Here is a 22,414-nt window from a genome sequence, read left to right as displayed (position 1 = left end):
TTGAACCATCCTTGCATCCCAGGGATAAATTCCATTTGATCAGAGTGTATAATCCTTTTGATGTGCTGTTTAATTTGATTTGCTAGTATTTTGCAATGGATTTTTGCATCTATTTCATCAGGTATGTTGTCCTATAGTTTTCTTGTAATATCTTTGGCTATGGCCATCAGGGAAATTCTGGTTTCAAAAAATGAATTTGGAACTGTTTCTTCTTCAATATTTTGAAGAAGTTTAAGAGGGATCAATATTAATTCTTTAAATGTTGGTAAAATTTACCCATGCAGTTATCTGTTCCTGAGCTTTACTTTGCTGGGAGGGTTTTGGTTACTTATTTAATCTACATACTCATTATTGGTCTATTGAGATTTTCTATTTCTTCATGATTCACTGGGTAGATTGTATATTTATAGGAATTTTTCATTTCTTCTATCCAATTTGTTGGTGTGTAATTGTTTATAGTAGTCTCTTAAGATCCTTTTTATTCCTATGGTATCAGGTGTAATGTCTCCTCTTTCATTATAAGTATTGTCTAATTGTAAAAAGAACTGGATTCTGTAGATATTTTAATCCTGTAATTGGACTAAGTGGCTTTTCTGGTTGCATAGAAAATATATACTAATTGCCCAACTCTTTACAAAACTTTTAGAGACAAAAATGTCTTATGCACCTTAGTTAAATACATATATGGGACATACATGATTTTGTTTTTGTTTTTGTTTTTTGCTACATAAAATTATCACAAGTATAATGGGAGATTATTTTGGTAATTTTGGGTTTATGTACTGTCTTCCTACAATGTAAGCTCCAGGAAGACAGGATCTGCCATTAGCACAGGACCGTGTCCATTTAGGATATCCTTTTGTCTCTTGCACTAAGCACAGCCCTTGAATCTTATTAGGCATTCACAATACATTTCTTGGCTGTGATACAACACCGAGAAGTAGAAGATAAATATGTAATATTGGCACATATTATTAACATCAGTAAACTTATACTGATGCTGGTGTTCATTAAGCCATTTAGTACTTTAATCTGTGCACATTTTATACATGTGTTGGCTTCTGCTGCCTGACGGTATTACCACTAGGTATTATTTCCTCAAAATCATTTTTCCAGGCCACTCAATCCATCACTGCAACATCATAACTTACACTGGAAATTCTGATAAAATAGAAACTCCCTGTGGGAAGGAACAAGGGCTATAATGATAGGCATGTGCTAAATAAACTGGTTAAATGATTTTGGACAGATTTTTTTTGGTTTATTTTGAAGTTCAGTTTCCAGCTATTGCTAACCTCAGATACAATAAATCTGTCATTGTAATGTAAATAGATGACAAATCAGTAAAAGAGGATCCATTCATTCTTCATTCAACCATAAATATATGGAACAGCTATGATATATCAGACAGTATGCTCAACATGGAAAATGCAAAGATAACTATGTCACCGTATCTTACTTTGGGAAGATATAGTCTAGCAGAAGACACAGAAAGGTAAAGCAATAACATGGTGCTATAAATATAAGAATAGAGATATTTATGGTAGAGTGCTCAAAAGTGGAAAGTAATGGGCTCCATTCAGGAAGTTCAGGAAGTACTTCAAGTAAGACATGACACTTCAGCAGGGATTTTACAGTTAGACAAGAAGGATTGGATTTTTTTAGCATGAAAACTTCCCGTTCAGGGGCGCCTGGGTGGCTCAGTTGGTTAAGCGACTGCCTTCAGCTCAGGTCACGATCCCAGGGTCCTGGGATCGAGTCCCGCATCGGGCTCCCTGCTCGGCTGGAAGCCTGCTTCTCCCTCTCCCACTCCCCCTGCTGTGTTCCCTCTCTCGCTGTGTCTCTCTCTGTCAAATAAATAAATAAAATCTTTAAAAAATAAATAAATAAATAAAAAAAACTTCCCGTTCAGACAGAGCTATGACATATAGCACATTCAGGAGAAATACAGCCAGTTCAGTAGGACTAGGATATAAGGTCTGAGGCAGCACTAGGAACTAAGGCTGCTTCTATAGGCAGGGCTACTTCTGAAAGGTGTAGGATGTCATTATCAGAAATTTGACTTCAGTATAGACAATACAGTTAAAAAGCAGCATATGTTTTGATAGGTATTCATAATATAGATTATTAAATTATCATACAAAGAAATTGAGGGAGTTTTTTTTTTTAAGTTCCTCATATACAACTTTGGCATTTATAAAATGTTTTGTTGGATGCTAAAAAGGTCCTTTATTTATATAAGATATATAAGATAATTAAAATTTAATGGAATTGCTTACCCAGTTATTTATAATTTTTCAGATAATTCTTTTGGTTAGAAACTCTTTTTTTTAAGATTTTATTTATTTGAGAGGGAAAGAGAGCAAACACAAGCAGGGGGGAGGGGCAGCAGGAGAGGGAGAAGCAGACTTCCTGCTGAACTAGGAGCCCATCTTGGGATTCGATCCCAGGACCCTGAGATCATGACCTGAGCTGAAGGCAGCCGTTTAAACTACTGAGCCACTTGGTTAGAAACTCTTAATTATGTTCAATAAATGAAGGAAATTGAGTCATATCCTAATCAATAAATAATAGGTGCTAATAATACATAGCAGCTTGCTTCTTAGAACAAATAATTGAGAGTTTGATCTTCTTAAAGGAAAACAATGGCTAGTGTACTTAAATCTCACAAATCTTGAAAACCAACATCTTTGACAGAAAAGACATGCTAGAAATATAATCTAAGCATCTTAAGTCATGATCTTTAATTTAAAAAGTAGAGTTTAGTACCTATGTCAAAGATAGTCTGATGAGAACTGTAGAAGGATTAGAAGGTAAATGAGATAAACTCTGTCCTAATCAAGTGTAAACTTTATTACATGGAATGTGTTTTTGCCCTATTATTTGTGATTATTTATCTATGTTATGAGTTATTTCTATCAAATGAACAATCAAAGAATGCTAGGATGTTCTAAGTTAGTTATCTGGATTGAATTCAAGAATGTGGCAAAGAATTCACCATTGGTAATTAATGAGCATAAGAGCAAATGATGTATCATGTACATATTCTATGTGCTGTTGCTTTAAAAAATATATGACTATTCACAGGCAATGGCATTTAGTTTGTTAGCTTTGAGTTCACATAATCTGAAGTAAATATTCACAAAATGACACTTTGACTTCAAAAGGATCCCCAGATACTTAAGAATTAGTAGATATCTTGATTCTCCACCCATGAGAAAAACAAATAAAAAAGCTTGGCACTGTATGTAGGTAATCTGAGGACATTATTAACTGTACTTTTCAAAAATCACAAAGTGGAATCCTATTAGAAAATGATAAAGTGACCACCAAAATTTGTAAGCATTGTGTTGAGGGCCCTTAACTAACACATCAAACCATTTGCTTGATGTTCCCTTTTAACTGGAACAAAATTTTAAAATTTCCTGGATTAAAATAAATATAATAAAAAAATACCAGTACTACAAAAAGCATGTAAAGTTATATTAAGACATTAATTTTTATCAAATTATAACTTAATAGAAGCAGTTAAACTATTCTCCATATAGAAAATGCCTCACTTGATAGTTACCCTTGGTAATGTTGTCACATAAAAATGCTTCAGTTTCACGTGTTGCTTTTAAACAAGTCAGTGAATCTGAATTTAAACAGAAAGTATAAATAGAAAGATGAAGACGTGTAGAGAAATAGATGAGAAAATGTTTACAGAGTATGGGAAAAGCAGGACAATTAGGACAGGGGGACAGATAGAGAGGAGAGAAAAGAGAAAAAGATGAAATTAGTGGACAGTCGTGAAATCAGTGCCCGAGAATGCCCGATGTTCTTTTAATTAATTAAAAAGATTTTGGAATTTTCTCCATGTTTTCAAATCTATTGTCTGATCAATAAGGACATTTGCAAAACACTAAGTTAAGTGCAAGAGAATGGGGGTGGGGAGGTCGAACAAGGAAATTTAAGTCCAGCTTTACAGAATTAAAATGACTAATAACTTATGCTCTAGTCTTCGAGGACAAATTTATAAAACAAGCTATGGCAGTATTTTTGGCTGCCTATTACTAACAGATTGAAAAGCAGTTACCACATTTGGTGGATCAAATGCTGCCCAGAGCAGCTGTGGTTTTGGTGCAGTGTCCATCAGGGTAATCTCAAAGGCTGTCTGATCACTCAGTGCACCCTGGAATATATCCCTTCCAGAAATGCTGGAGAATATATCCAAGCACAGTGGCCTTTTTTTTTTTCTTTTTGCAAATAGTCTCTTGTTTGTGGAAAGGGTGCCTTAATTTCTGTCAAGTTTTTAAATCTTCCCATAGTGAAGAAACATTTATTTTGTAGTAATTCAATGATCTGATCACTTGTGGAGGTAGGTTATGTTAACTAGACATAAAAATTTTAAAGAACTTTATGTTTTCAGAAGCCCCCAAATGAGTGGTTGAGGTGTAAGAACACAATGGCCTCTTGAAGAGGAAACTATTTTTTAAATGAATGTAAGCATGACATGAAAAAATTTAAATCTAAGTTTTGATACTTAGAAAAAGCAAAATGCTTAAGCAGTTGGGTACTAGGAAAATATTGCGTGTGTCTGTCTGTCTGTTAAAAACAGGTAGTTATATTAATTTTTCTCCATTGAGAAGACACCTATTTCACTGCACATCTTTGGTATTTCATTTCTGGCAGCCTCTGAGCTACAAGTTCTGCCCACAGGGTAACATAAGGAGGAAATCACAATGGGGAATAACGGTCTCATAATCACACTACGAATACCAGCAACAGATACAGAAGACATTAAGGTTTGCTATAAAAAGGACAGACTTCATGTTTGTTTGTTTTGTTTTTAACCAAGGAAGTAGACTCTTCCTATATTCCTAAAGGATGATTTTAATTAGTTAAGGTTTCAGGAAACATGGCAGGTGTTCCTCTGTCTTGGGAAATGGAAATTTGGTTGAGATTCCTTCCAGTAAGTAAGTATATTCTCTGTCTGATTTTTTTACCCACTTATGAGGCTTTAAGGAAACAAATTCTAGATTATCCAATGGCACAATTACTAGACAGATACGCCTTGCTTTTTATTTATTTGAAAGGTAAATGCTGACAAATAGGTTGATTTTTATCCACAGCACTCTTTTCCTCCTTGAACTGGAGATCATGACATTTTAACTTAGGAATACCTGACCATGATGATTATGATTATAATTAATGTCAGACAAATCTGATGTTCCTTGAGCCCATTCTATCCTTCCCATGCCTTGGTCTCATTATTTCTAGAGGCCCATTTTGATCATTTCATGTCATTGTTTTCCTATTACCTGTTAAAGAAAGGTAACATTCTTTAGCTTCCTGCTCCAACAGTAATTTCTTATGTCATTTTTTTTACCACATGTATTTTGTAATATTTCCCCACTTAATCAAATGAAGTAATTGTTTCCTAGATATATCATGCATTTCCTATTACATCACTAGTTTTTGATGTAGTGTTCCATGATTCATTGTTTGTGTATAACACCCAATGCTCCATTCAATACGTGCCCTCTTTAATACCCATCACCAAGCTAACACATACCCCCACCCCCTTCCCTCTAGAACCCTCAGTTTGTTTCTCAGAGTCCATAGTCTCTCATGGTTCATCTCCCCCTCCAATTTCCCCCCCCTTCATTTTTCCCTTCCTACTATCTTCTTTTTTTTAACATATAATGTATTATTAGTTTCAGAGGTACAGATCTGTGATTCAACAGTCTTACACAATTCACAGCGCTCACCATAACACATACCCTCTCCAATGTCCATCACCCAGGCACCCATCCCTCCCACCCCCCACCACTCCAGCAACCCTCAGTTTGTTTCCTGAGATTAAGAATTCCTCATATCAGTGAGGTCATATGATACATGTCTTTCTCTGATTGACTTATTTCGCTTAGCATAATACCCTCTATTTCTTAATTTATATATCACCCTAAATCTTAACTGATCCAATCATCTCATTCTAGAAGTGTTTTTCTTCTTTTTCTGGATTCTGATATCATTCCCTTTCACTCCCTCAATGCTTATATATTTATTAATGCAACAAATATTTACTGAACACTTGTGTGTCAGGCATAGTTTACATTTGTGAATGAAAGAGACAATATCCTCTTGTCTTCTTGGAGCTTATAATCTAGCAGGTGAGGACAAAAAAGACAAAAATGTAATAAATTATTAAGCTACAGAGCACTTCAGAAAGTGAAAATTCATAGAAGAAGATAGATGGGGGCACCTGGGAGGCTCAGTTGGTTGAGCCGACGAGTCTTGGTTTTGGCTGAGGTTGTGATCTCAAGGTTGTGGGATCATGCCCTGGAATGGGCTCCGCACTCAGTGGGGAGTCTGCTTGAGATTCTCTCCCTCTGCTCTTCCCCTCCCCCCACTCTCTCTCTCTCTAAAAAAAATAAATAAAATCTTAAAAAAAGAAGATAGATGAAGGGTTGAGGGATCCAGAATGCTAGGGCTGCAGAGAGGATGTTTTGATGGTCAGGGTGGATCTTTAAGAGAAGGTGACATTTGAGCACAGGATGGAAGGTGGTGCAGGAATAAACCTTGCTGATATGTGAAGAAAGGGTGTTTTAGGGGATAGCCAGAGCAAGCACCCTAAAACATACATATGAAGAACAGCAAAGAAGAGAGAGCAGGAAGAAATGAGGTGAGAGAGAAGGGGAGATGCAGTCTTGTAGGCTATTGTAAGGATGCAGTTTTTCACTCCAATTGAAATGGGACTCATTAGAAAGTTTTGAGCAGAGAAGTGGCATGCTCTGACTTATAAGGTACTATGGTATTTTGCAGTTATGAATGTTTAGGTAATTGATTTTACTTAGCGTTCTTGAATTATTTTTCAATGAATATTTAGCTACTTGAGGGCAGTCTGTTGTATATCATTTATTTCTGACATTGTCCAACACCATGTTGTATTTTTGTTTTTACATCCCCAGCGATTATTTGCTAGAAAATTGAAAAAAAAAGTACCTACATTTATCCAAAGAAGATAACTGTATATTTGTGTAATTATACTACTTTGTATAATTGTACATTATGAGTTGGCTGTTATCACCCAGGTACCCAGAGCTCTACTGGCCAACAAGCTAGTTGCACCAACTATGTCTGTTTCTAATAGGTTCTTTTGTTAGTTCCTTATTAGAGAAGGAGGACTGGCTTTAAAAAAAACCCATATTTTTAAAATTAAAAAACAATTTGTTTTTGTACCACTTTGCTTTCTTCTCAGGTGTTAATCTGTATTTTTAAAGAAAATTTCTATGTAGCTGGGCTAAACTTTTGCATACGTTTTGCCTTTTAAAATATTTGAAACAAAGACAACTATTTCATAATTTGGTAAATCCTAATAGTTGAGGCTCGCCCTTGCTTGTCTATCCATGATAGCTTTCAAAGTGTGGAATATCTACAGTATAAGCATCCATGTGCATCAGAGCATTATAAGCCGTAAGCTTTTGAATGACTACTTAGGTTCTTTGATAGCCACTTAACAATACCTCCATCATGATTATTGTAATCATTATATTATCATCATTATCTCATCAAAAAGTTAACATTTTTTAAAGATTTCATTTATTTGGGAGAGAAAGAGAGAGAGCACAAGTGGGTGGAGGGGCAGAGGGAGAGGGAGAAGCAGACTCCCTGCTGAGCAGGGAGCCCCACTTGAGACTCTATCCCAGGACCCTGAGATCAGGACCTGAACCAAGGCAGGTGCTTAACCGACTAAGCCACCCAGGTGCCCCAAAAGTTAACATTTTTTCAAGTGTTCAGTATATATATTCCAAACACAGTATAAATATTTTATAGATATCTTTTTATTTAGTTTTCTCAATTACCTTGAGACAGATATTATTTTAATCCTATTTTATAGATGACAAAACTGAAGTTTAGATAAAAATCTCAGTGCTCCATATTTTTAAAGTTAGTTAATAGTAGAGGTGGGATAAAAACTTCAGAGAATTTGATAATGGAGCCTGACCACTATATTATAGTCCTCCTTAGAGTTTCTTCCCATAATTTTCCATCTCGATATTGCTTTCCAAATATAAGAACAAACCCATTTGTGTGTGCATCATAGGTTTGTCGAATACTTACTGATTACTAGATATAATTTCTAGGTGGAAGTGCTACAAATTTACATAATATCTAGCCCTAAAAACCTGCAGACTAATTGTAAGAACATGCAAACAAGTAATTGCAAAATTAAAATGTAAACACTGTATTGTTATCTAAGTTGGTACTTGTCAGATACATGTGCTTTATAGTCATTGAAGTCTTGTTGAAAATCTAGATAAGACCCTACCCCAGAAGATCAAGTCAGTGTTTCTGAGACTCAGTCAAGCATTTGCACTTTCCCCAGTCTCCCAAGATTACTCTCGCAATGACCAAAGTATGAGGCCATCTTGTATAACTTAGGTGATGACACAAAGAAGGTAGGGATCAAATCTGTTAGGGATTACTGACCGTGGAGTCAAAGAAGACTTCACCAAAGGATGAACAGAAGTCCTATTGGCAAGTAAGAATTAAAGTGTAGATATGGAATTAGTTTGGTACTTTGAAGGGACCTCTTGAAATGTAGGTGGATATAAGAGCATTTATTCTGGAATCAGACTTCAGTTTCTGTCTTGACAATGCCATTTGATAGCCATGTGACAAGAGGCAATCCCTAAAGTTCCCCAAAACCCAGTTTCCTTATCTGTAATATGGGATAATAACACCTAACCTGAAATATTTCTTCAGAATTAAATGAGATCATCTACGTAAAAGTGTTTATCATAACGCCAGGTCCATATTAAGCTCTCAATAAATATCATCCTCTATTGCTGATGAGATGAACCCAATGTGGCTAAAATTGTCAAATGGTATTTTAAGTGCTGAAAGATTAGATTAAGGAGATGACAGATGTTTTCTTGGAGACACACTCCAGGGTTTCAATTTGGGAAGTAACATGCTTAGTTTGGAATTTTTGAAGGGCTCTTTTATTTTGGAAAATGGAAAATGCATTGCAGGAAGAGAATAGGCCTAAAGAAAGGGATTGCAGTAGTTCACATGAGAAACTCTGAAGGAGGTTATTATGGTTGTCTAAGATTTGTGGCCAGTTAGATGTTGGAGATGAGGGAGAGGGAGGAATAGAGGATGGTTCTTAGGTTTCTGATCTTTTGTTTTGGTTTTTACTTTAAATCATACCACTTTTCATAATCACAACCTTGCTTTATTCCATTGGGGAGCTGGGCTTTTAATTCCTTAGACTTTTTCTCTTATTTTTAGATCTTAGTTATTGAATTAAATAAACCAGGATCAACAGAACCATTTTTATTTATCTGTAATAATTAGACCTCACGCCTTACAGTGGGATCTAGGAATCAAAAATATTTCCTAATTTAACTAGTGTAATGCCAGTGTAAGTATATACTTTCTGGAGTGTAATTGGTATAGAAAGTGCATATGGTGCTACTTGCAAAGTAAGAAAAGATAGCAAATGGATACCACATTTATTACGTGTGTGTATATTTTTAATATTTATAGTCATGCTGCTCAAATTATGCTCTATTGGAGGCTATAGTTGGGTGATATATAAATTGAATCAGGGCAATTTTTCTAAATTACACACACACAAAGCAAGGTAGTAAATATAAATTTAGAATATTTTTTCCTTCTTTTTTTTAGTTTCAAATGTAGTGTTCAATGATTCATCAGTTGCATATAATACCCAATGCTCATAATGTCATGTGCCCTCCTTAATGCCCATTATTCCAATTACTTTTTTCTGAAATTTTGATGTCTTTTATTATATATTTTATGCTAACAGGTCCTAACAAATTACCTGATATATAAACAGGTAGCCAATATTAATGGAAAGAGTAAGAAAAAAAAAAACCTCAATTTTCTTTCTGTTAATAACAAAAGGGATTGAATGTTGAAGAGAAAAAAGGTAGGCAGAATAGAAGACAAGTTTCCCTAGCAACCTTGGAAGACACAAGGAAAACTAACGCAAATATATTAGAATTCCAGAGTTTAGAGGATACATTTTTCTCTCTCAATAAAGATAAGCTAAAACATTAGTTGAGATTCTGCTTAGTATTTTACTATTTTCTCACATTAGTTATCATAAGCTGACATAAAGCTACATCATTTTTTTGTGTTGGGAATGTGTGCTGGTTTGGTAGTCATGAAATAGATATATCTGCTCTAAGTTAATATATTTTTTTCTAACATATAAAGTATCGAATTTATCTGTCTTCTGATCCCCAAGAGCACTGGGAAGTGGGAATTAATTTTTAAATTGATAATTTGTATTTTTTGTTGTTTGTTTGTTTTTGACAAATGTGATCCTAGTTGTAACTGTATGTCTTGCATAAATATACTTTTTGCTAGGAAAAATGTCCCTAGTGCATGGAATGCCATTGAATCTGTCAATTGTTAGTAAGCTTCCATGAAGAGAACTTATAATTTCTAGTTGCTCTGACACTTGGGTTTTGTTAGAGCTTCATCATTAACAGTTTTTGAATGACAATTTGTTGTAATATGTATATATAATTTCCTTGCCATACACATTTTTATTTCACTAATGGAAAATTCTAGAGGGACAGTGCAGCATCTATAAATCAATGAGCAGCTTTTGGTTTTGAACTTATACAATGTACATGTTTTAAAAGGGCAAACTACATGCAGTAATGGTCTTTGCAAATTTAAGTGCACTCAAAAATCTTAGGACATAGCACTCGGAGGAATGCAAAGGTCCATGTTATCATAATGAATATGTTTTTCTATCCTCCTAAACTTGAGAACACTCATGATATATGCCACTAATAATTTTGCTGTAAATCCTGGGAAAACACAGGGGGTCCAAAAATATCTTTCCATTCTACTTAATAGTTGAAGGGCTGGTCTGAATACTCTGAAGCATAATAGTAATCATAAAATAGTAAATGTGTAGACATGTATTCATTTAACTCTAGCTTATAAATAACAAAAGATTCAATTCAACACCATAGTTATTTTACTGCTTTCCATCCTTGAGCAATATGCTTAAGAGATAATGCATTGTCTTAATGAGTTTATTTTTATAATCACTAAAAATGGTTTCTTCCCTTGGGCTAATTAAATAATTGATTATTTGAGAAAAATAGTGATTTTAAGATTAATTATGTTTTTGCTTAAACTAATTTTCTTGTTCTAACTAGTTTATGCACATCATCTCATAAAATGTTAATTGTAGAAACATCTCCTGCTCAAATTAAATTATTAATATTTGTCGTTTCTAATTTGAATTGCTATTAACAGAATATATTAAATGCAAATAAGTATAATTGATTTTGCAAACACATCTCACTCCTTAATCCTATAAGGCCATTAGTTTTCTTTTAATGAAAATTTATTTTATGATCATCTCATTGACTTTTTACCTCTTTGTGGTGTTGACTTAGAAATAGTTTCAGCCTAAGTTTCTGAATTCTGGAAACATTGTAGTTTTGTATTCTTAAACTTTCTCTAGCTGTATCTTGATCTAATATCATCGCTCCTGGTCTCTTGGTTTTTCTCCCAGTTAAACCAATAACATTTTAGCTTCTATAGAAGCTTTTCATTTTGGGTCAACCACAAACTTAAAGGTACTTAAGTTCTTGGCACTTTATATAACTTTTTACATATTTTCTTTATATTCCTAGAGTCTGTATGTAAAACCTATTGATCTTAAACATAGAGAAACATACTCTCATGACAACAGAAAAAATGTCCTTTATCTAGAATGCTAAATGACAACCTCACTTCAATGTTTAAAACCACTAAATAATGTTAGTTACTATGTCCCTGCCTCTATTCTAAGCATTATGTATATCTTGTTTTCGTTAAGCATTGCAATATTCCTATGAAGTCAGTATCTTTGCATCCCATTTAATAGGTGAGGGAACTGAGGCACAGAAATCATTTCCGACTTTACCAAAAAGATCAAGAAACTAGTGGAGCCAAGATGCAGATCAAGGTCGTGTTCTTAATAACTGAAATTTTTCTTCATTACCCACAGAAAGAAAATACAATTTCCTACGTTGGTTAAGAAGATAAAACGGTTCACAGTGTATACCCTGTCTCCCTTTCAGTTTCATTTCTCGATGCCTTTCCCAAAACACTATAGTGTGTTTTGGGGAAAACTACTCCCCTTCTTTTCCATAAAAGAAGGAAAAATCACTTAAAATTTCATTCATTTCACGTCGCCTTGTCTGCCAGGACATCACACTCACCCCTCATTATTATGAGTTGGTAAAATATATAATTTTTTAGTAGGGTTATTTTTTTTTTAATAATCCATTTCCAATGTCTTTTCTTTTTCAAGTTTGTATTTAAATTCCAATTAGTTAACATACAGTGTAATATTAGTTCCAGGTGTAGAATTAGTGATTCATCACTTAACAATACGACATCCAATACTCATTACAACAAATGCCCTCCTTAATACCATCACCCATTTAACCTATCCTCCCATCCACTGCCCCTCCAGTAACTCTCAGTTTGTTCTCTGTTGTTAAGAGTCTGCTTTCTGGGGTGTCTGGGTGGCTCAGTCAGTTAAGTGTCAGACTCTTGGTTTCTCAGGGTCATGAAATCCAGCCCCAAGTCAGGCTCTGCACTCAGCTCAGAGTCTGCTTGTCCCTCTCCCTCTGCTCTTTCTCCTGCTTGCGTGCTCTCTCTCTCATAAACAAATAAAATCTTTAAAAAAAAGAGTCCGTTTTCTGGTTTGCTGCTACTTTTTTTAGTAAGGTTATTCTTTTTTTTTTTTTAGAGGAAAACAATAATAACTTTATTATTTTAGAGCAAGAAAGGACTTCTTAACTGTCCTCGAACCCAGAATTCATAAAGTGGCCATGAGAATCCAAACCAGCCATTCATCTAAACAGAATAAACTTCTGTCTGGTGCAAAAAATTGTCCACATAGTAAATACAGCTGACTTTTTTAGGGGGAAAATTTTAATACATATGGCAGAAAAAAAGTCCAATTTCCTTGATTTATAACAAATATCACTGCAGTCAAAATCGTATCATTTAAATGAGCCAAGAATTAAGGGCTATACATGCAACAAAATACTTTTATAGTAGGGTTATTCTTTATGAAATAATTATTTTAACAAAGGATGACCTTCATTTACTGTGATTGTTCCACTACCTGTAATCTTTTAAACCAGTCCCTTCTCCTGCTTCATCAAGAGTTTCTTTAGAGCATAGTTGCTTATATCGCTAATCAATCTTTGCATTTCTGGCAGGTAACATGATACAGAGTACACAATAGGTGCACAATAATTGCTTATGATATCAGATTCTATTTAACATTTTATCATTTAACTTAGCATTAAACTGTAGACTAAAATTTGGGAAGTAGTTTCTATTACTGAATATTCATTTAATTATTCACAGTAATGCTAAATTAAATGTTAATTGAGGTAGGAACAAGTAGAGTAAGTAAAAATTTAAGGATCAAGGTAAATGTGAGCTAAATCTGCACCACAACATATTCCTAAACCACTGTTGCCCATCAGTGACTATTAAGTCAGAACTGTTCTTTCTGAAAAAAACGTACAAATATTCAAGTTACATGTTACATAATAGGTATTTGACAAATATTTGTTTATTAGGTTAATTAATTCATTTCAAGATACAGTATACCAGCAAAAAGTCTGTGTGCTTGCCTTTGGAGTTTTCTCTCAAACTAGTAGACCAGCTCATATTGAATTCACCCTTTCATTATCACCTGCTTCTCTGTTTTTCTTTTCAAACTGTTATCTTATAATGATAAATGTGGAATGCCAAATGGTAATTCTAGTATATTTTAAAAACCCAAGGGGCGCCTGGGTGGCTCAGTCGGTTAAGCGTCTGCCTTAGGCTCAAGCCATGATCCCAGGGTCCTGGGATGGAGCCCCATGTCAATCTCTCTGCTCAGTGGGGAGCCTGCTTCTCCTGCCCCATCTGCCCCTCTGCCCCCACACTTGTGCTCTCTCTCACTCTCTATCAAATAAATAAATATTTGAAAAAAAAAACCCTCATATGGGGGCGCCTGGGTGGCTCAGTCTGTTAAGCAGCTGGCTCTTGATTTCCTCTCAGGTCATGATCTTGGGGTTCTGGGATTGCACCCCGGGCCAGGCTCCATGCTCAGCAAGGAATCTGCTTGAGGATTCTCTCTCTCTCTCCCTCTGCCCCTTCCCCATGCTCACTCTCTCTCTCTCTAAAAATAAATAATAAATAAATCTTAAAAAAACCCTTATATGTAACAATAAGATAGAAATAATAATTATCCTGGGGCACCTAAGTGGCGCAGTTGGTTAAGTGGCTGGCTCTTGGTTTGGCTCAGGTTATGATCTCAGTGTCCACAGATTGAGCCCCATTTCAGCTCTGTGCTCAGTACAAAGTCCACTTCAGGATTCTCTCTCTCCCTCTGCCCTTCCCTCAGCTTGCTTGTGCTCTCTCTCTCTCTCTAAAATAAATAAATAAATCTTAAAAAAAGAAATAATGGTTATCTTGAATCCCTTATTTAGAGAAAAATTTAAAATTGAAGACCAGCAATATATTTAAAATAATAATATCTTCACTATTATTGAATACAACCTCTGTGCAAAGACACATGATTCAATTCCTGTTCCTTTCTTTCATGTATACAGATGCAATATTTTGGTCTTTATTTTCAATAAATTTATAGATAGGTTGTTTTTTTTATTTAAATTCAATTAGTCAACATATAGTACATCACTAGTTTTTGATATAGAGTTCAATGATTCATGAGTTGTGTATAACACCCAGTGCTCATCACTTCACGTACCCTCCTTATTATTGCTCATCACCGAATACGTAGATTGTAATGTTGAATTTGTGAAGGAGGTTTACCTTTTACAAAACAATGTTACCGGGAATCTTAACAGTAATTAAGCTTTCTTCTTTTGCCTTTCTGCCTCTTTCAAAGCATCAAAGACTCATTAAAATCATTATGGAATACAGAAAAGTAATATATGTATATGTATATATATAATCAGAATGATCAGATATAAATGATATGATTGAGAACATTTTCTATTGCAGATTGATTGCTTTGTGAACAGAATTGGAAAGAACAGTTTTTGGTTATAAATAAATGGTTATAAATAAATGTTGGAAATGTGAAGAACTGAGGTTTCAGTATTTTCATTCAGTGTAACTGCCTGCAGTAATTTGACAGCAGACATAACTCTATGCAATTTTTGATATGGATTTGTCCCTAGACTCATTTCTGTTTGTTTTTGGCTACAACAGCAGATTAATTGATCCAATTCCCATTAAAAAAATTCACCCAGAGCATATCTTTGATTGCCAACAACAAAATTGACACTAATTAAGCTGAAAATGACTCAATATTTTGATTGTTTTGGTTAATCAGGAGAGAATCCTTTGCAACATTTTTACAAAAATTCTTTTTCTTTGTTAATTCTTACAAATAACCTATTGATTTTGTTACTTATGAAGAAGTGAAAATAATTCTTAAGGAAGACTTTTTAAAAAGTTTTTAAATTGAAGTGTAGTTGACATAAAAGATTATATTAATTTCAGATGTGCAACATAGTGATTCAACATTTATATACATTATGAATAATCACCACAATAAATCTAGCTACTTTAATATTGTCATTTAATCACTCCAAGTTTATTTATCTATTTATTTATTTTTAAAAATTTTTTTTAGAGAGGTAGAGGGTGGGAGAGAGAAAGAGATGGAAGGGAGAGGCAGAGGGAGAGGGAGAATCTTAAGCAGGCTCCACACCCAACCCAATGCAGGCTCTATCTCACAACCCTGAGATCATGACTTGAGCCAAAACCAAGAGTCTGATGCTCAACTGATTCTGACACCCAGGACCCCCAGGGGTTTTATATCACATTTTAAAAGTTAAAACTTTATAAATATTTTACTATGTCAGTATATATTATGTGTAAACCTCACTTAAAAATGAGGCTCTCAATATTTTATAGTATCACTGTACCCTAGTTTTAGTTGTCCTCCTCCCAGAAAAGGAAATCACCACTTGTGAATATTAATAGTTTTCTGTGTATATGACCCTGAATGGAGTACTTGATAGAAAGAAAAGAAAAATGAATGCGTATAAAATTTGGCCTTCTCAGTAAGAATGACTGCAAGAATGACCTTAGTTAGGTAAAGAGTAATAAATGTACTGTTCAGGATTCCCAAAACACTAAGATTGTACCAAAGGAAGGTGAAATTTGTAAGACATAAATGTTTATATCATAAATCACTTTTTTGGGATGCTCATTAATTCCTGAAAAGGGCTCTATGAAATCAGATAAATTAAATGTGTAAGTCTAATGAGTGGGTATTAGATGGGATTAAAACGAGTAATAAGGCAGTTTCTTTGACTTCTTGGATCTCAAAAGCGAGCTGGGGAAGTGAGACAGTAACCCTTCAAAATGTTAGAAGTAAGTCACAATTTAATGGTGACTTACCTTGCGTAGGTCCATAAATTCAAGATTACAAAAAAATCGAGAAATATGGAGCATGATGTATGGTTAGAGACCTAGCTAATTGAAGCTCATGTGTTGGAACTCCAATCCATAGACTTCCCTAACCTCCTCTAGGGCTGTCTCAATTGTATTCCCAAATGGCCAGGTTACTCTTCTTCACGGTCTTCCTTTCTGATCTAATCATAAATCTATCAAGTTAGTGCTTTTATATCATTTTCTATCCTTAAATATGACCTAATTTGGAATGATTTTTAGCTACTCTGACCATTGTACTATTGGATAAAGAAAGTATCTTCCATTTGCAGAGCTAGACATATACTAAGAAGTTATCAAAATAGGGATTCACGTTCTTTTTCATACTATTCATTCATCCAGTCGACTGATGTTTATTGAATGCTTCCCTAAGATGCTGTGCTCTAAGCTGCCCTTAAGGAGTTTCTGTTCTCAGAGGGGAAATAAATATTGAAAAACTAATTACACAGTTATTTATTCATTATTAGTTTATGTTAAGCACCAAAAAGGAATGTATGTAGAAAGTGGTGCTATGAGAGCGTCCATCAGAGGGAAATATCAAGGAGTAAAAGAATGTCTGAAGTATTTTAATTCTTTAGGATTCAGTTTTTAATATTTTTTTCATAAAATGAACATACGTAATGATTTTGGAGTGGTGACTACTTCCTCCCATAATTTAAATATGCATTAGGTTAGCTTCAAATGAATTAGAAAGAATTGGACAATAAGCCTTGGTTTTTATTGAAGATAAAACAAGTTCTTAATAATAATACATTCGCATGTTTGAAAAAAATGTTTTGGTGAAAAAATCTATTTTTTCAGACTTTAAGTACATCATTTTAGGAAAACAACTTATATTTAGTATGCTTTTATTCTCCTATGTTGAAAAATATATTGTTAATGTAAAAATAATGGAAGTGTTTTGAATTATAGAATTATCTCCCCTTCAGAAATAACTGATTTCAAGTTTCACCTAAACTTGTCAGGTCTCAATGAACTACATGTTTTTCTCCTTTTTGATTATAATATATTTGGAGAACAAATCTTACTTAAAAATACATTTAAAAATTTTACATATAATAAGTACCTCAAAATATGTCTCATAAATTAAAAAGCCCCTTTTGTATGAAAAAAGAAGGAACCCGGTGATATGGACAAAATAGCAAATAATTTTTTAGTTATTTTATTAAGAATATTTTACAAATATAATTTCATATTACTCTCACAATAAATTATTATTTTATTTTTTATTAAGGGACTTTCTTTTTAGGACTTTTTAATTTATGTTTTATAGTAGAAGACATTTAGAACTGTGAGTTAGAAAAGAGTTTAAGTGTAATCACATCATTATTTAACGGTTGGTGCCATGAAAATTCAAAGAAATAGTTTTATGGTACAATTCCAAAGCACATTGCTTTTAACAACTACAGTTAAATCTTGTTCACACTTAAATAGTATTCACAGAACATTCCTAATGTCCCAATGTAAAATCTAGTTTTAATGATACCAGTATTAAATTTTGGTAATTTAATATGCATAATTTAAGCATTCATTATTTGAAAGTTACTTATGCTAATATCTTTAAATATTCTCAGCAATTGGTTTGGACTCCTGTCCCGAACCACAAACTCCCAGCAGTGGAATGAAAATTGGAGACAGATATATGGTTGGTGATGTGGTATCCTTTCAGTGTGATCAAGGATATTCTCTACAGGTAAGGCTATTTTTAAATTATAGTTTTGATTTGCATTGTTTTTTCAGAATGTTTTAGTGGAGCAATGATTGATAATCCAAAAGTTTTAAAACAATATTCAAACTGCATACTGTAGCCTTAAGTCAAAAGTTATTCAATTTATCCATAAAACATATTCATGAGAGAAATTACTAGAACCAACTAAATATGCTGTTCGCAAGTAACCAAAAATTATTTTTGAATCAAAGTTAATCTTCACTTTACATTTTTCTCTCTATTCACATAGGATATAACAACTCAACTCTTGGATCTTTAGAATTTGAAAATAAAAACAAAGTGCTACTTTGTTTTTGCTACTTAAAGCATTAAATGAAACTTCCATGATAATAAATTTTTGAAATTAATGAAAATCAAATATAAATATATTTTAGAGGGTCTCAAGTTAATGGTTGCATAAAAATCTCCCTAAAGAAATGACCTATTAAGTAACTGAGAAAAAAAAATGAGGGAGAAACTATTTCATATGTTAAGTAAATAGATTCCTTAGAGAAAGCAAAATTAAAAATTAATGATTTATAGTCTTTAACGTTGCATTACAAATTATTAGTCTCAGAAGTACAATCAGATATTTCTGGACTTTGTATTTCAGTTTACAATTTAATATATCTTAACTGACTCATTTTAATATTTTTATGAAGTATTGTTTACCCTATTTCACCTTGAATATTATAGCAATTTATTATAAACTGTTATATATGTGGTCATTTCACTCTCATGATCATTGCAGTATCCCAGTAGAACATGTTTCAATAGAAAAATGTTAAGTTTAAAAACCACAATTCTGATGTGATAAGGAATCTTAATTTTTCTACCAGAACCATGTCACTTTTTACATTTTATCACAAGCATATATAATTACCTTTCTTAAAGTCATGCTGAAAATTCCAGTAAAAATTTTAAAAATATAAAAAATGATAATATATATTTAAGCTTATTTTTATAATGACCATTCACTATGCTATGTTTAGTCTTTTTAAAATGTGTACTGAACTGTGTCTTTTTTATGTAGGGTCATTCTCACATTACATGTATGCCTGGACCTGTAAGAAGATGGAATTATCCAATCCCAATTTGTTTGGGTAAGTTGAAGGACTGATAAGCTTTATGAGATTTTAAAGATACACCCTGTGTATAATGTGGCTGAAATATATAGTTTGCCTTTTGTCAGGTTTATGGAAATGATATTTTGAGATAAATGTTTCACATCTTTTTTTTTATTTTAAATCTTTATAATTTTTTTAACCTCAAACTTCAATATCAATGAATGACTTTAGAAATTGAGAAAAGGTATTACGTTTTTCAATCCTTAGAAATTTTTCGCTGTATTATATGATGGAAATATCCATAGATCAGGAAAATAAGTAAATATCCTATTGCTTGCTATTGAGCCAAAACAGATAAGGAATCTGGAGTCTACCAAAGAGAGCATGACACCCCATGAAATGTCTTCACTGATGACAGGCAGTTGAGATATGGAATATATCAAAATGGCACTTGGATCTTAGAAAGTATGGGATCCAATTTTTGCCCTAACTTCATCCTGCCTCCAGTTATTTCTACCCACTTTTTCATTTTTTTTCTCTTCCTCATTTCTGGTATCTGTATGTAGCTATTAATATCCTGGGCTATACAGAGTATGAAAAAGAAATATGATGTATAATCCCTATCTTTAAAACATTCATTTACCATTTAGAGTGGTAGAAATAAAAGACATGAAGTAAGAGAGTAATTCAGTGTTAAGTTATACCATTGACTACATGATAGAATTTCAGAAAGATAAGATGGTGTTAACCCAAGCCATTGGGAAACATAGTCAGCCCATACAATTTACAGTTTTGGATGGTAAGTGTAATTAAGATCAATAGATGAAGGTAGCCTTTTCTGAGTAGGAAAATGTGCAAAAGCAAAAGAATTGATGTGATTTATATGACTTAACCATGGTATTAGTTTGCTTGGGTTGCCATAACAGAATACCACAGACTGGGTGGGTTAGACAATAGAAATTTGTTTTCTTGCAGTTCTGAAGCTAGAAATCCAAGATCAAGGTGCTGGTGGGGTTGTTTTCTTCTGAGGTCTCTCTGCTTGGCTTTTAGATGGCCACCTTCTCCCTGCATCTTCACATGGTCTTTTCCCTGTGTGCAAATGCCCCTGGTGTCTTTTCTTATAAGGACAGCAGGTACTGTTAGATTAGAGCTCTACCCTTATAATTTCCTGTAACCTCAATTACCTCCTTAGAGGCCCTAATTCCACGTACAGCCAGATTGTGGGTTAGGGCTTTCATGTATGAATATAGTGGGAAGACGATTCAGTCTGTAATGCCTACATACCATGCATACTATTCTTTTTGAGTCTATTGGAAAATAATGTTTAGGAGTAAGAATGTTTTTAATTGGCAAAAGATACTGAAAGCATTCAGAATTTAGATTGGATGGTATTTTTTAAAAGGTATATTTCTTTAGGTGCCATAAATAATTTACAAGTGTATATAATGTCAATTATAAAATTACATGTATATAAATATTTATATACATTTATAGATACAGACAATGCCAATTATGTGTGTATCCAATTAAGTACAAAAAATTGGGAATATAAAAGGGTACAGAGAACAAAATAAATAGCATATATATTCTGCTGATATAAAAACAGACAATTTAGGTCTGTGGTTCAGTGCCTGGAACAGTTCTCATAACAAGCATACAATAAATATTGCTTAATGAATAAATTAACATAAACTTTTGGGATTCTATAGTGTGTATATATAATATATTTTATATAATATTAGTTATAAAAATATACTATATATAGTTATATGTATTTTATATAATAAATTAATATAAAGTTTTAGGATTCTACAGTATATGTATTTTATATATATAAAATATACATATTTTATATAATATTAATTAAAATATATATAATTATACATATTTATATAATAAATTAATATAAAGTAAATATATATGTATATATTATATATATATTAAAATTATGTTTTCTTTCTTGACATTAACTTAGAATAATTTTCCATACTGTATTTTCAAAAATTTGATATTTAAAATGGCTTCATGGAACCTGACAGTCTAATTTGTGTAATTATTTTTTTTCATTCGAGTTTAGTTTTTTTGTCTTTTGATACACATTTATAAGTCTTTTAGCATTTTTTCATGCATTTTTGTTTACTTAGAATTTTACCTAGATTAATTATATCTGCATAATAATGGAATATTTAATGATATGACCAAAGCTTACAATATATAGTTAAGTATAAAAGGCTTAAAATGACTCACAGTATGAGCCTATTTTCATTATAGGCATATATGTATAAACACACATATATATATTTTTCTGCAGAAGAAAAATACACCAAGGTAAATAAGTTATCTATGGGGAGTAAAATTAGAGGACATTTTTATTTCTTTTTCACTCACTTTTTTGCATTTCATAGATTTTAGACAATAACTTGTACTGTATTTGATAGACAAAGTACTTGAAGTGATATCATGGCCATATTATAAGGAGAAACTGAAGGCGGGAGGCTGATTCAGAGAATGTCTTAAAGCTCTAGTCATCAGGTTATATAGCCTTGTGAATTGGAAAATAAACAATCTGCCAGATATTCTGATGGATGGAAAGAAAAGTCACTTGAGATTTTTAGGTAATAGAGACAAATCAGAAGGAACAATCAAAGATGATCTTATCTTAGAGGACTATGGTTGTGTTTATCTTGGAGGCTATAGTTGTGTCCTTAACAATAAGAGTGTAAAGGGGCACAATAGAGTCTATTACAGAGCTGCAGGTGGAACACACAGAATAGCCATTAAAGACCTAGGAGTGTATGAAATCACAGAGACACTGAGAAAACAAGCATGAATGCAGAGCTGAAGGCAGATGCATTTGGAGGGTTCTTCTTTATGTGTTTCATTACTTGTCATTCTTTCTCCTTCATGATCTCTTTATTCTTCATTTTCTTTCCTTCTTTCTCCTCTGATTTTGGGATTTAAGCTCTAGAAAGGTGCTCAATGCAGAGGACAGGATTTTCAGGTCATATCTGAAGAGATAGAAAGTAGCAGAATTGGAGGGACAATGAGTGGGTGAAAGATGAGATTTTGAAGGCAAGAGAGAAGAAGATAGTCTTTGTGCTCTTTTACCCAA

The 22,414-nt window shown here is 33.2% G+C and overlaps 1 protein-coding gene across 3 annotated transcripts in view; it reads left to right on the top strand.

Annotated features, from left to right (window-relative positions):
• CSMD3 (CUB and Sushi multiple domains 3) overlaps window positions 1–22,414 on the top strand; it is a 1,201,062-nt gene that overhangs the window by 1,067,991 nt on the left and 110,657 nt on the right. For all 3 annotated transcript variants that reach the window (XM_035011782.1, XM_035011781.1, XM_035011780.1), the window contains 2 exons: window positions 18,102–18,220; window positions 19,269–19,338. In XM_035011782.1, the coding sequence (XP_034867673.1) occupies window positions 18,102–18,220; window positions 19,269–19,338 (189 nt within the window). The remainder of the gene's footprint in view (window positions 1–18,101; window positions 18,221–19,268; window positions 19,339–22,414) is intronic.

The sequence above is a fragment of the Mirounga leonina genome, unplaced genomic scaffold, assembly GCF_011800145.1.
Source record: "Mirounga leonina isolate KUSES-001 unplaced genomic scaffold, KU_Mleo_1.0 Mir_165, whole genome shotgun sequence".
Classification (NCBI taxonomy): Eukaryota; Metazoa; Chordata; class Mammalia; order Carnivora; family Phocidae; genus Mirounga; species Mirounga leonina.
This window is presented reverse-complemented; position numbering and strand designations above follow the sequence as displayed.